The following is a 15635-nucleotide window of genomic DNA, read 5'->3' on the forward strand; positions in this document are numbered from 1 at the left end:
GCGCGCGAGCAGAAAAAAAATGCTGTCTGGAGACGGCACCCCGCCAATGCTGCAGTGCCGTCCGCCCATTTTTTTACAACGGGCGGACGGCAAGAGGTTAATCTGGGATGTCCAAACTGCGGCCCTCCAGCTGTGGTGAAACTACAAATCCCATGAAGCATCTCTCTCCGGGAGCTGTGGCTGTGAGAATCTTGCAAAGCCTCACTCTAAATGTCAGAAATCCCAAGGTCCATATTAAAATGGATGTATCTATTTAATAATAACATATGGTAGGCAGATTGGAAGAAATATGATTAGCCAAAAGTATATACATGTATACATATATACATTTACCTATCACTTGGGGGCTCTGAGGGGATGACGGAAGCGGAAGCAGTGAGCGGAGACACAGGAGAGGAAACGAGGGGGAGCGTATGTGTGTGTGTGTGTTTGCAGAGCCGTGTTTGCTGAGAGGGGAGTTCTGTAAACCAGGAACCGAAGCGTTGTCAGGGGAATGGCGGGGACGCCAGGCAGAGCTTCGTGACTGAATGGAGTGAGACTGCGACGAGGAGAGATCGAGCAATAGCAGCCGGACGCCTGTGAATGGTTAAGTGAGTGAAAACAGTGAACTAGGATTGTGAGCTCTGTGTACAGGCTGTGGGAGGGGGAGGTGGAGCTCCAGCTCCTATTACAGACACAGGAACATTGAAGCTTTGCTCTGTGTGTGGTGAGGGGGGGAGAGAGACCGATCACTGTGGGTGCTGTCTGTTAACCCATTAGGGGAGGATGTGATTTGAACAGATCTGCTGGGAACACTGAACTACCAGGGACTTGTGAACTGTGTTTAGCTGTTGCAGGGGATGCTGTGAACTGCATAAAGAGTGGAAACTATCTGCTGGGAACTGTAGTGGTATTAATTCTGGAGTGAGCTATTGAAGAAGTACTGATCTGCTAATAATTATTGTAGTAGTATTGACTCTGCAGGGAACTTTGTAGTAGTGGTGGTATATGGCTGTGTTGTACTATCAATCTGATGGGGAATCACTGAGGTAATAACTGTTTACTAATAACTGCTCTGCATTGGGGGTATTAATCATGTGAGGGATTACTGTGGTAATAACTGCTGTGCATTGGGGGTATTAACCTCCCTGGCGGTAACCCCGAGCCAGACTCAGGAATGCACAGAAAAGTGTCACTTACCTTGTCCCTGCGAGCCCGCGGTGTCCTCTGCTGTACATGGCCGGCCGATGCCGGCATCTGACTTTTAGTTTAGTTTTCAGGCGTCATTTTTTAAAAGTGAAAAATGACATTTACACACAATACAATGTAATCTGCTATGATTACACTCATGTATCAAACTATTTCACTTCAATTTTGTCCCTAGAGCTTTGTCCAGTGCCCTGCCTGCACTTTTACTGTTCTTTCTGCCTGGAAACTTGTAAACGTCCATGGCATCCAAAAAGCGTCCCTTTAGATCAAAAGCGGTTTTAGACCAGGTAGAGAACAGCGATAGTAAATTAGAATCACTTGCAGAATTGAGCGATAGCGATTAGCTGGCAAATTCGTCATCAGACACGAAAAAGACACAAGTGACTTTCAGTGTCTGATGACGAATTTCCCAACGAATCGCTATCACTCAATTCTGCAAGTGATTCTAATTTACTATCGGTGTTTTCTACCTGGTCTAAAACTGCTTTTGACCTACAACAGGTTGGACTTGATGGACTAATGTCTTTATTCAACCTCAAATACTATGTAACTATGTAACTATGTAACAGCGACAATTCTGCGACCTAGCTCAGTGATGTGTGAACTTGGTACTTTATTGACTGTGGTACGGATCAGGCAGCGCCCCCAGAATTCCCATTTACTGGACCATTTTTTTTATTATTATATTATTATAATTGTTTTATTTTGTATTTCAAACTTTATCATACCCGGGATGTCTACTGGACTCTTGTTTGGACAGATTTAGGTGAGTTATTCCTAAGATTTACTAAGAATTACAGGCCTACAAAATCCTGAATAATCATACCACCAGGGAGGTTAATCATGTGAGGGATTACCGTGGTAATAACTGCTGTGCATTGGGGGTATTAATCATGTGAGGGATTACTGTGGTAATAACTGCTCTGCATTGGGGGTATTAATTAGGGCTGCAACAACTAATCGACATAATCGGTTATAATCGATTATTGAAAAAGTTGTCAACTATTTCAATAATCGATTAATCGGCTTCTGATCAGTTGGCCCTGTTCACGGCTCCACACACGCTGCGCGCCGCACCTCCTCCCCAACTCACGCTCACCGCTGCCAGACCCGCCCGCATCCACGTTCTACACGCCGCACCTCCTTCCCGCCTCACACTCCACGATCGGCACAGGGACGCGGGGAGATGTAGTAAGGAGGAGCAGGTGTGGGGTGATGACAGCCGCCGATAGACAGGCCCAATCTCAGAAGCAAGTTGCTGGAAGACTGCTCAGGTAAGCCTGCACACTCCCACACATGGTGCTCTATAATGTATTGCTGGGATTTGTATTCCTCTATAGCTGATGGTACGTTGTGCTGTATATGTTCCATCAGCTATAGAGGAATACAAATCCCAGCAATACATTATACACTGTATGTATAATGTACTATTGCTGGGATTTGTTGTACTCCTTTATAGTTGGTGATATTCTGCACTGCGCTGTATAGAGGACTACAAATCCCAGTAATAATACATTATACAGTGGTGCACTGCCGAATACCACTGGCTATAGAGGACTACAAAACCCAGCAACAGTACATTATACAGCGCAATGCAGAATACCACCAGCTATAATGTACTATTGCTGGGATTTATTGTGCTCCTCTATAGCTGGTGGTATTCTGCATTGTGCTGTATAATGTACTATTGCTGGGTTTTGTAGTCCTCTATAGCCGGTGCCATTCTGCATTGATTGCTGTATAATTTTACACTTTCCATTTCACTATATTGCACACCACACTTTTTTCTTTTCTTTTTTACTTCCACCGCTCCAAGCTTACTCCTGTGATGGAGTGCAATCTCAATACAAACTAGTAGTCCATCACTGGAGCCATTTTTTAACATTTATTTTATTGTTTATCCGATTAACCGATTAATCGAACTTAATAATCGGCTAACTAATCGATTTTGAAAATAATCGTTAGCTGCAGCTCTAGTATTAATTTTTGTGGGGAATTACTGTGGTAATAACTGCTGTGCATTGGTGGTATTAATTTTGTGAGGAATTAATGTGGTAATAACTGCTGTGCATTTGGGGCAATAATCTGTAGGGGAATCACTGTGGTAATAACTGCTGCACATTGGGGGTATTAATCATGTGAGGAATTACCGTGGCAATAACTGCTGCGCATTGGGGGTATTAATGTTGTGAGGAAGTACTGTGGTGATAACTGCTCTGCACCGGGGGTATTAATCTGCTGGGGAATTACTGTGGTAATAACTGTGTTACTAATAATTGGTAGTATTAATTTGCTGGGGATTTACTGAGGTTATTTTGAGTAATATCTAGGCCTGAATTAAATTAAAAAATATATATAAAAATAAATCAATAAAATGTCTTCCATGAGTGGAAATGCAACCTGGTGCACATCTTGCTCAATGTATGCATTTCTTGAACATGCGTTGGAGGGCGAGTACTGTTGCGCACAGTGTGAGTTGACTGTCATAGAGCAATTCGGCACCAATGACAAAAAAGGAGGCAAATGGAGTGTCCTAAAAAGCGATTTCAGAGACTTAAGTGCTAGGTTGAAGAAAAGGACCTCCACGGTAGTATTCTCTGAGATACTGCCGGTGCCACGAGCCAATCCAGAGAGACAGCGAGAATTGAGGGAACTGAACTAGTGGTCTCGGAGCTGGTGTTGGAAAGAGGGCTTTGGGTTCACGGAGAACTGGGCTGACTTCTCTATAGCAGAGATGGGTTGCATCTGTTGCTATAATAATTTATTTTTATTTTTCCTTTTTTTTTCAGGGACTCACTGAAATTCCTAAATTCCTTTATTTAAGCAGTCTAAAAATATTCCACTGCTAACTTGGCATTCTTTAGCACATAATGAATCCCAGAGGAGACAAGCTATACGAGTGCTTGGAGTGTGAGAAAAGTTTCATTTCAAAGCCACTTCTAACAGTTCACCAGAAGATTCATAATGAAGAGAAACCATTTAACAAGGGCATCAAACATGAGACACGTCTCACTCAACACCAGAGGAGTCACACTGGAGAGAAGATATTTGAGTGCTCTGAATGTGACAAGTGTTTCACAAAAAAAGGAATTCTGATCAGACACCAGAAGATTCACACTGGAGAGAAACCATTTAGATGCTCAGAATGTGACAAGTGCTTCTTGCATAAGCATCATCTTACTCAACACCACAGGCTACACACTGGAGAGAAGCCATTTAAATGCTCAGAATGTTACAAGAGCTACTCGCAGAAGACTACTCTAATCGAACACCAAAAATATCACACTGAAGAGAAGCCATTTGGATGTTTAGAATGTGGGAAGTGCTTCAAACAAAAGTCAAATTTTACTACTCACCAGAGGACTCATACCGGAGAGAAACCTTTTAAATGCTCAGAATGTGACAAAAGCTTCACACGAAAGAGAATTCTTTCTGAACACCAGAGGATTCACACTGGAGAGAGGACATTTGAATGTTCTGAATGTGGCAAGTGCTGCACAAACAAGACACATCTTATTCAACACCAGAGGACTCACACCGGAGAGAAACCATATAGATGTTCAGAATGTGACAAGTGCTTCTCACGAGAGCCAAATCTTATTGCACATCGGAGAGTCCACACAGGAGAGAAACCATATAAGTGCTTAGAATGTGACAAAAGCTTCTCAGAAAAGGAAATTCTTATCAGGCACCAGAGGATTCACACTGGAGAGAGACCATATAAATGCTCAGAATGTGACAAGAGCTTTTCACAGAGGGTTACTCTTACTTTACATCAGAGGATCCACAAAGGAGTGAAACCATATGGGTGTTCAGAATGTGACAAATGTTTCATCTCGAAGTCAAAGCTTTCAGTTCACCAGAGGACTCACACTGGAGTGAAACCATATAGGTGCTCAGAATGTGACAAGAGCTTCACAAAAAGGGCAAATCTTATCAGCCACCAGAAGAATCACCATGGAGAAAAATCTGCTTTGATGCTCTGAATGTGAGAAGACAACATAAGTCTTATTAATTTTCTTATTAATTGAGGCTTATGCGACCAGCTGCATCCAGTTGCTATTATCAAAAGCTAACTACAGCATGTATGATTACATGTGAAATTCCACAGACAGCAGCTTATTGCAGGGGTCTCAGCGGGGCATTTGTGATATTTTTGCAATCGGCCCATTCCCAAGGTTGTTCTGATGACGTAAACACAAGTTGCAGTCAGAGACACATTGAGGTTGATTTACTAAATGAGTAGAGACTGTTGACTTAACAATCTGTATCTTCACTTAGCTTATTTTGTGGGATGAAACTCTGTTTACTTACAGGGTTATTCACAACAGGGTGAAGAGTTTGGAGAAGGCCAGAGAAGGGAACAATCTAGGACAACATAGCTGAACTGGAAAGTGAGCTGAATTGGAGAATTTTTCCAGTTCAGCTATGTTGACCTAGATTGTTCCCTTCTCCTACCTTCTCCAAACTCTTCACCCTCTTGTGAATTACCCTGTTAGATTTCACTTTCACACTCAGAGGTGTACGTTTAATAAACCGTGATAAAACTAGCTTTATCACAAGTTAACTTTACTCAGCAGATCACTTTGTTTTACTCGGCTGCACAGAGGCTGTTTAATAACCTGCGAAAAGAAAACTTATCACACGAAACAGCTGTGAAAGGCTGAGATAAGTCGTCACGGTGATCAGTAGAGAAAGAAATGCGGGGAATGTATGAGCTGCACAATGACATCCTTTGTGATAATCTACAATCCTCCTGACAGGATCATAGTTTACTCTGCCAAACCACCCAATAACAATATTACAAAAGCACCTCTATAGCAAAGTGCAACAGTTATTTCTCTGTTAAAATGATGAAAATTGCTAAAAAGCAGGATTTACATGTTCCGACTTGTTCAGCATGAACCAGTACAAAAGCATGAATCAAACTACCAGAGGCGGCCACAATGCGAGGCAGTGATGGGGTTAAACATTCTAAAGGGGCACTCTGATGGAGCCAAGCAATGTAAGTGGGCACTCTGACACATGCTGGAAATTAGAATGTTTGGCGTCACTGAAAAAAGCCTCCTGTCCCGAGATAGGTGCCATCAGCACTGTGTGTGTGCAAACACACTAGCAGCAGGTATTAACCCCTTCGTGAAATAAACGGCGGACCATGGTGGCGAAATGGTCTTTGCAGACTGTTATGTGTGGAGTGCAATGTTCACTGCATCTGCCTGTAAAACATGCTCCTCAGACATCCTTCAAGCTTAATTTGGTGGGCCTGTTTCTGAGGGAGACTGAGCCTTCGACAACAAGCCCTAAGGTCACATGACCTTACTGAACTTTACCTCGCACTGCACAGATACAGTGAGGGGGACTTGAAACTGTCACTCTCATGAGGGAAGAGTGGCATTAAGACAGACTTCCCTCCTTTTCCCTCTCAAGGCTGTGACACACTGCAGGCGAAGCGAAAAAATCGCAACCTTCCACTTCGCACCGCACCGCAGCTTGTCTACATTGTAGTTTGTCTGGGCACAGCAGAGCTCGGGATTGCCAGCAGCGGCGGCAACGGAGGGGGGGGGCACACAAACGCACGCATATTACAAGCGATCGGGCGTCTCTACAGACGTCTGAATGCTAGTTATCCCTACACACAGTATTAATGTAATTTGCATCTATCTTTTGGTAAACCGTAAGGGTTTCTCGGGTAAATTGCAGCTATTTTATTTTTAAAAATGAGAGAGATATATATATATATATACACATATACACACACACAGTATATGCTTAGTAAATTCTTTGTGTGTTTTAAAGTTATTTAGCTTCAGCTATAGAGCTCTGTACTAAACAGGAAATGAGAAGAGAGGGAGCCAAATGACAATCTTGCTTGCTACTGTATACTGTATATTGTAAAGTTTGTAATATCCCTATTCAATTATCTCAATTTATCTAGAAATTGTCCTGACCATTACAAAGGAAAACAATAATATGCTAAAAACAATATATATTTGCTTCAAGCTTTTACAAGGACTGTATAATCTGTAGTTCCTTATTATGATCAGGACTAAGATGTATTTTTTTCATTTTTTTTTAGAGGAATTTAGACATATACTTTGAATATTTTTTTAATTGTATATGCATGCAGCAGGTTCTTGGTTCCTTTTCATGCGTGATGCCTTATTGTTTACAGAGCTCAGATGCTCAAACAAAGATCTACACACAAACGTGAAACAGAGCAGTGACTCCTGGCTTGTCTGAACATGTTACACCTGTAATGTAAAGACAACACTTACTTTTGTCATGAGGAAGGGGACCAGTCCTCCAAAACTCAAAGATCTCTGTGAGTAAAAAAATGTAAGTTTGATCAATTGATTAGATGAGATGCCTAATGGAAGAATGGCTCGTCTCACATAAACAAAAGGAATGTAGTGATTTGGTTTTACTACAGATCCATTAATTTAGAGATTGTCTTTATGTTGGAATTCTAAATGTAAAAAAAATTGTGTATACTGTGTGTTGCTGTAACAGTTAATGACTCATTTGCTGTATAGAAAGTCGCGATCACTTTATTTTTCCTAAAAGCCAATAATGGGAAAAAAAATACATAATCCGTGGAGATATAAACTTTATTACCTGCAAGCAAGAATGTTACCTCACCTTCCCGTGTTCTGCTAGCTCAACGTTTTTTAATACTTACGACGATGATGTAGTTTCCCTTTATCCAGAAATCCTGTGTAAATTATGGCAGATTATAAAATAAAACAAGGGAACATAGCATTACATATTGAGTTTACTGCTTGTTCACACCTGGGCGTTTTACAGCGCTGATCGAAGCGCTGTAAAACGTTCAAGCAGTAAAATCCAATTAATTCCAATGGGCATGGTTCCCACCTAGGCGTATTTCAGCGCTTAACAACGCGCTAAAATATGCCCAACACCCGAACTAGTCCAGGAGCTTCTTTTGGGGCATTTTTCCACGCGTATCCATTAGGATACAGTCTGATAGATTTCGTAAACGCGCTATTTGTTGACCGCAAATCACGGTAAAACGCGCATATTACAAACGCCCAAATACAAATTGCATCCTTTTGGCATTTCAAATTTACATTTCCTTTGTTTACAAGATCTGCTTGTGTCTCTAGTAAGGATGTACCGATACCATTTTTTCAGGACCGAGGATGAGAACTGATACTCTTCCTCAAGTGCTCGCCAATACCAAATTACTGATTTTTTTTTTGTGTCATGGGAGCACCAGGGCCCGGTTGCAGCTGCAACCACTGTGACCCTGGTAGTTCTACCACTGACTCCAAGCTTGTAGCGGTACTACAAATCTCAGAATATATTGTACAGCAAAGCAGAATACCATCAGCTACAAAGAAGTACAAATCTCAGCAATACATTATACAGGAATGCAGAATACCACCAGCTATGCAGGACTACAAATCCCAGAAATACATTATATTGCAACACAGAATACCACCAGCTAGAGAGGATTACAAATCCCAGCAATACATTATACAGGAATGCAGAATACTACTAGCTATAGAGGACTACAAATCCCAGCTATTTATTATACAACAATGAAGAATAATATGAAGATGCATACTCTATTTTGCTCTAAGTTGGCAGTAAGATGTCTCTAGGGTCATAGTAGGTCTGTACCGGGTCTCAGGTGAGCTGTGCAGGGTCTCCGGAGGGCTGCGTGCAGTCTTGGGGGGCTGTAGAGGGTCTCAGGTGGGCTATGTAGAGTCTCAGGTGGGCTGTGCGGGGTCTCACCAGGGGTCTGGATGACATTAAATCCCTTTATTTTTACATCGTGATCTGTCCAGCAACATATCCCGTTTTAAGGTGGCTTCACTCCATGGAGGAGCATTAGAGCCACTTTTGGACAGCAGCATTCTCACCCAGTAGACATGGAAGCGTTAGATGCACTCGCAGATTTAGATGGACATAACTAACAATTTATATATGAACTGTAACTAATGCTTTTTAAGCTGTTACAGCATCATATTTTTTTAACTTAGTTAAATTAAGTATATGCCTGTACAACACTTAAAGAAGAAAAGGGATCTAATTGATCAATATATCATATTTTATTGCTCTCTGAATAGTCCTCAGCTTCTTATATTAAACATATACACCGAAAAATACACCACAACATTGAATATATAACTATTTAGACAATTATGACACCATACTGTATCTCCAAATAAAGCACCAATATATTTACATTCATATTGCTCTTAAATCCACAAACATTTCAAGCCTTATAAATGCTCATTATAATATGATAGTTTCACTTGTGCACACAGTTGCTCTCGTATGAACTTTTTTGCATTTAAGACAAACTGGAATGCTACACAGAACATAAAAAGTGAAAAAGCTGTGAATAATTTTGCCATGCTGGTAAAGAGGAGAATTCCCTCACTTTGGAGAGAGTTCCTCCCCTCCTTTGTTGTGTTCACATGACAGGAAATTCTGGGAAATCTGGACAATACAGAACAAAATAATATTTAAAGGGGTTATAACTCTTTCTAAATTAAATTTAAAAAAACAATTATAGATTCTTTTTAACAAAGACTCCCCTGTTCCCTTTTTCAATTGATGATACAATGATAGTGTCACCTGTTTATGATAATGATCAGAGACAACTGCCATTCATTTTCAATGAAGGTTCCTTCCTATATTGTCATCCCTCCCTCCATGTATTCTAATGTTAATGAACGTGTCCTGGCTGTGATTGGGATAGAGAGTGGAAACAAAGAGAAGCTGAAACTGCCTCATTACAATGTAAATTAAACCTTTTGTGAAGTAGATATCACCTTTTCAGCCAATGGAGATCCAGCACATGTAAATGAATGGTGGTGAAATGAATATAAGGTGAGGCTGGGCTCAGTCAGTTACAAGAACTGCTGGTCAAGAGAATAAGAAGCTTCTACAGGGCCCAATTCTATATTATACCAGGTAGGTGCACTCTGTGTGATTGTGGATTTTACAATGTAGATGTTTTGTGCTTTGAACATTACACTGAGAGATATGTTGGCTGCAGGCAGAGTATATCTTGGGTATTCAAATAAAATCCAGGCAACAGATAATGCTGTTAGAGATCAATAACTTGGAAACATTGGCTGTCTCAGAATGTTTAATCAGGTTGATATTAATCGAATGTCAGTCCATGAATACTCAGAAAGTTTCTTATTGTACTTCTGAAAGGGATTGTAGCTTTTTGTCACATGATTCTGAGGTTCATAGAAAAAGGTTTTCATGAATAAAATAAAAGTGTACCTGTAGCTTAGCTTTTTGTTTTGTTTGGATAGAGTGGGCAAGGACTAAAACTCCTGTTGTAAAGAGAAGACCATGTAAAATAAGAAGCTGAATACTAACCTCTATGGCAGGCAGCATGTGAAATCTTCACCCTCATGCAGTTAGGAGCACCACTGTTGTCTTAAAATTTGGCGTATGCCAGATAGCGCGTACCTCTCTGGGTAACATAGTGCCTCCAGGGGACCATTATATCACTGCATGAAATGGGAGCAATGAAGCGATTGATGGTAGGAAGCATGAAATAGAAACATTTGTCATATACAGCCAACACTTGAAACTCTGTGCTCTTTATGGGTTTCCAAGGTTTAACTTGGCTCCTTTGCTGAAAAAAAAGGCTGTTGTTTAGAGTTCAACAACACAAGCTTACATAGACACACACCACAAGGGAACCAGAACAGTGAATCCTCCCCTTCTCTTCCCATGGCTCAATCTGTCTGTTCAATCAGAGACAGTGTGTTGTAAATGGAAAATATTTTACTCTAAACTATCTTTAGAAAACCCCTAATGCTTTGTAAATCCTATCCCATGGATGTACCTATTATTACCTTTTATGTAACTTCTCTCTGTAATTTAGGCTTCCATGGAGTGAAGTCATGTGACCAGTTACAGCCCCAACCACCCTGAGTTTTTTTTTACTATTGCCGCTGGACTCCTAACAGGAAATGGTTGTATTATGCCACCATTCCTGTTTGGGGACTTGGAGTAAAGATAATTGAGTTGAGATAACACATTCTCCACTCAGAAAAGACAAACCTGTATTCAGTTATTAATGTTTATATTTCCTGCATGGTGTGAATTTAGAAATACATTGATAAGAACTATTCAACTGAACTGCAAACTGTCTGAAGACACACAATTTGGGTGTAAAAGTCTGAAATGTTGAGGTTGGTCCTTATCTGTTGTCAATCTATAATAATAATGTATTTCTTGTTTTTTTTTTCAGGTATACACCAAAATTCCTACATTTCTTTATTTAAGCATTCTGAAAACATACTACTGCTCACATGATGAATCCCAGAGGAGACAAGCTATATGAATGCTCGGAGTGTGAGAGAAGCTTCATCTCAAAGTCACTTCTGATAGTTCACCAGAAGATTCATAATGAAGAGAAACCATTTGCCAAGGGCTTAAAACATGAGACACGTCTTACCCAACACCAGGGGAACCACACAGGAGATAAGACATTTGAGTGCTCTGAATGTAAAAAGTGCTTTTCAAACAAGCAAAATCTTATCAGACACCAGAAGATTCACACAGGAGAGAAACCATTTAGATGTTCACAATGTGACAAGTGCTTCTCATTTAAGCATCATCTTACTCAACACCAGAGGATTCACACTGGAGAGGAGCCATTTAAATGCTCAGAATGTAACAAGGACTTCATAGAAAAGAGAGCTCTTACTGAACACAAGAGGACTCACACAGGAGAGAGGCCATTTAAATGCTCAGAATGTGACAAGTCCTTCATACGAAAGAGAAATCTTGTTGAACATCAGAGGATCCACACAGGTGAGAAACCATATTGGTGTTCAGAATGTGAGAGATGTTTCAGCTTGAAGTCACACCTTACAGTTCACCAGAGGACTCACACTGGTGAGAAACCATTTGCATGCTCAGAATGTGACAAGAGCTTCATACAAAAGATAGATCTTATTAAACATCAGAAGATCCACACAGGAGAGAAACCATACAGATGTTCAGAATGTGACAAGTGCTTCTCACAAAAGTCGAACCTTCTGGAACATCAGAACATCCACACAGGAGAGAAACCATATAGATGCTCAGAATGTGGCAAATGTTTCACCTCGAAGTCACAGCTTACTATTCACCAGAAGATACACACTGGAGAGAAACTATTTACATGCTTACACTGTGACAAGAGCTTCGCTCAAAAGTCAAATCTTAATAAACACCAGAAGATCCACACTGGGAAAGCTCTTCGTTCAAAAGATTAATTTCATTGGACACTGAAGGAATCCCCTAGGAGAGAAGTCCTATCCATATTCTGAAAGTTATACATTTCACATTATAGAAATATCGGCTTGTATCAGTTAGACCCCCATTAAGACATGGGAATGGGGCCGATCACATGATTCTCATTAACTCCTCCCCGAGACTTATGCGATCAGCTACATCTGGTTGTGATTATTCGCAGCTAATTGCAGCATATGTGATTACACCTGTTTTATACAAGTGATCTCGGCGATTTCGCCCAAATCACTTATAAGGAGTTGGTTAGGTGGATGAGTCTGGCAGCTGCATTCATAATAGACTGAAGGGGGAGGAGCCTGTGTAGAGGTCAGCCAATGAGGAGGGAGTTGCAATAGTCCAGACGAGAGATAACAAGTGAGTGTATGAGTAGTTTTGCGGTTCCATAGGTGAGGAAGGGGCGTATTTTGGAGATGTTACGAAGGTGAAGGCGGCAGGATTTGGATAGTGATTGGATGTTGGGAAGAATGCACCATTATCGTCCCTTGGAGGGAGGGGGCATGCCCCTAGGTGTGTGTAGGTTTTAGGTCCTGCACATGTCCAGTAGTAATATACTCGGGTCACAGCGATGTCACGTTCCAATGTCATCAGTGGGGTGCGGTGCTCCCGCTCGGGGCCCTATGAGGGTGTTTGCCACCATTGCTTATTGTCACCACGAATGGGCTCTCCCTCACCAGACAGAACCGCTGTACCACCAACGATCATGCCGGGTTCTGAGAGGAAATCTCCACTCACTGGTCTGGTTCTCTTGCCGTCTGGGGGGAGGTTAAATAGATTGGGCTGCGGCGGACGCTGGACTGCGCTGTAAGTGTCTGGCGGCGTCCTACCGAGCTCATTAATGTCACTGGTTGCCAGGAGCTCAGCAAGCTAAAGTTAGAGAGTCCTGCTCAGCTACTGGCAACCGGTGAGGTCGGTGAGCTGTGCGGAACGCCACCAGACAGAGCGTCACAGGTTGCTAAAAGCTGTTAGTAACCTGGGATGCTGTGGCTGACCCCCCTCGGTCACCCCACCGCCACCCATCCATCCCCAAGGCAACCACCTTAGGGTGCCTCATTATAGGTACGGCCCTGGGTGTATATGTACATACAAGCCGCATTCATCATTGTTTGTAGCGAGGAATCTATCAAACCTGGAGCAGACACAATCTGGAGCAGTTGCCCCCGGCAACCAATCAGCTTCTCTCTTCAGCTTGTTGAGTTAAGCTTTGAAAATGAAAGAGAGAAGCTGATTGGTTGCCGCGGACAACTGCTCCAGATTGTGTCAGCTTCAGTTTTGATAAATTTCCCCCTCATTGCTTTTATAAATTGTAATAACTGTACAGAGAAATAAAGAGTTGTTTTTACAAACAAATCATAATGTGGGAATTGATCAAAACTGGAGCTGACAAAATCTGGAGTAGTTGTTTATGGCAACCAATCAGCTTCTCTTTTCAGTTAAGCTTTGAAAACACAAGAATGAAGCTGATTGGTTGCCATAAACAACTACTCCAGATTTTGTCAGCTCCAGTTTTGATCAATTCCCACATTATGATTTGTTTGTAAAAACAACTCTTTATTTGTCTGTACACAAGTTTTTACAATTTATAAAAGCAATGGGGGAATTTATCAAAACCGAAGCTGACTGATTCTGGAGCAGGTTCTGTGGCAACCAATCAGCTTCTCTCTTTCATTTTCAAAGTTTAATTGAGCAAACTGAAGAGAGAAGCTGATTGGTTGCCACGGACAACTGCTCCAGAATCAGTCAGCTTCGGTTTTGATACATTGCCCTCAATATGCTGCAGAGTTGGCACCTAAAAAGCCAGTTTCTTATATGTGTGACTTGATCGGAATTGTAGGGATGTGGCACCTCACAGCACCTTCTACACCACCATACACATACATGTTTATATACTTCCAGATAATTGTCTCCTCTCATCAGACATGACTCCCAGAGACAGATGCATGCTGGGACTTGTAGTGCATATCCAAACACCTGTGGAGGAGCACAGCCCAGCACTCCAGCTGTTGTAGAACTACAAGCCCCATGAGGCATTGCAAGACTCTGACAGCCACGACTCCCATAGACAGATGCATGATGGGACTTGTAGTCTGATGACAGCTCCAGTGCTGAGCTTGCCTCCTCTCATCAGACACAGACATGTTGCTGTCATTGCGGTCCTCTCAAGCTCTCTGCCCCAGCGGTTCATCATCTATGTGATGTCAGCAGTTTCCTGATCACTTTGTCCCCCGGAATAGTTTTCCTCCTCCATGGCTCTTCCTCTGCTCCCCGCACTGTACATATAGAGAACTCTTCTCTGTCACAGTATTCTCCCCTCCCCCGTGTGCTCCATTCCACCAGATCCTCCACTTCTTATCATCAGTCCTCCGTGTGCTCCGTTCTCACACTCAGCTCCTCCCCCTCCCCTCTTTGCACCTCTCTATCCTCTTTCCTCCTCTCTGTGATGTTGTTATGACGTCACGTCCGGTTCTGTGTTTACCTTCCGGCCAATCATGACATGACCTCCACTCAAACTCCTCCCACATCTCTGAGGTGACTTCCTCTCTCTCCCCGAGCGGCCGATTCCAGCACTAGAGGAGATCCTTCCATCACATCCTATGGAGGTAATCCCCATTCTTCAGCTTGTCACCACTGACACCACACTGACCCATTTCTGACACATCTAGACCTGACCCCATCCTGAGCTCCGCTCACACTCTTCATTCCAATCACCTCTGGAAATCACCTTTATTTTCTCTTCCTGATTCTGGACACAAATGTCTCTCAGATCCGTCTTGTCTTTATTTTTACACCACGGAGGAGGTGACCACAGGACACACTACAAATCCCAGCGTGCCTCTGTCTCTGGGGGGTCATGTCTGGGGCTGTCTGTGTCTTGCAATGCATCATGGGGCTTGTAGTTCCACAGGAGGTTGCCTCCCCCTGATATATTATCTGTGCGGTTGCTCCAGGGGTCAATACGTGACAGGAAGAAACCACAAGTCTCAGCAGACTTTATGAGCAAACAAAAGGGGAAACGCAAGTCTCAGCATTCCTTATGAGCACATAACAGGGAGGAACCATAAGTCTCAGCAGACCTCGTCGGCACATAACAGGGGAGAACCACTAGTCTTTTACACGAGCTGAAGGGGATCTATGAATGGGCTGTTGCTGAG

The 15635-nt window shown here is 42.2% G+C and overlaps 1 protein-coding gene across 2 annotated transcripts in view; it reads left to right on the forward strand.

The window, feature by feature from the left end:
• LOC108802015 (zinc finger protein 84-like) overlaps nucleotides 1-15635 on the forward strand; it is a 73116-nt gene that overhangs the window by 47583 nt on the left and 9898 nt on the right. The window contains exons 4-5 of one of the 2 annotated variants that reach the window (XM_018573901.1): nucleotides 4276-5114; nucleotides 11634-12428. In XM_018573901.1, the coding sequence (XP_018429403.1) occupies nucleotides 4276-5114; nucleotides 11634-12428 (1634 nt within the window). Of the gene's footprint in view, nucleotides 1-4275; nucleotides 5115-11633; nucleotides 12429-15635 lie in introns of those variants that run through there. The other variant, XM_018573902.1, reaches the window with a different exon arrangement.

Source organism: Nanorana parkeri, unplaced genomic scaffold (genome assembly GCF_000935625.1).
Source record: "Nanorana parkeri isolate BGI_ZX_2015 unplaced genomic scaffold, ASM93562v1 scaffold2601, whole genome shotgun sequence".
NCBI classification, from domain to species: Eukaryota; Metazoa; Chordata; class Amphibia; order Anura; family Dicroglossidae; genus Nanorana; species Nanorana parkeri.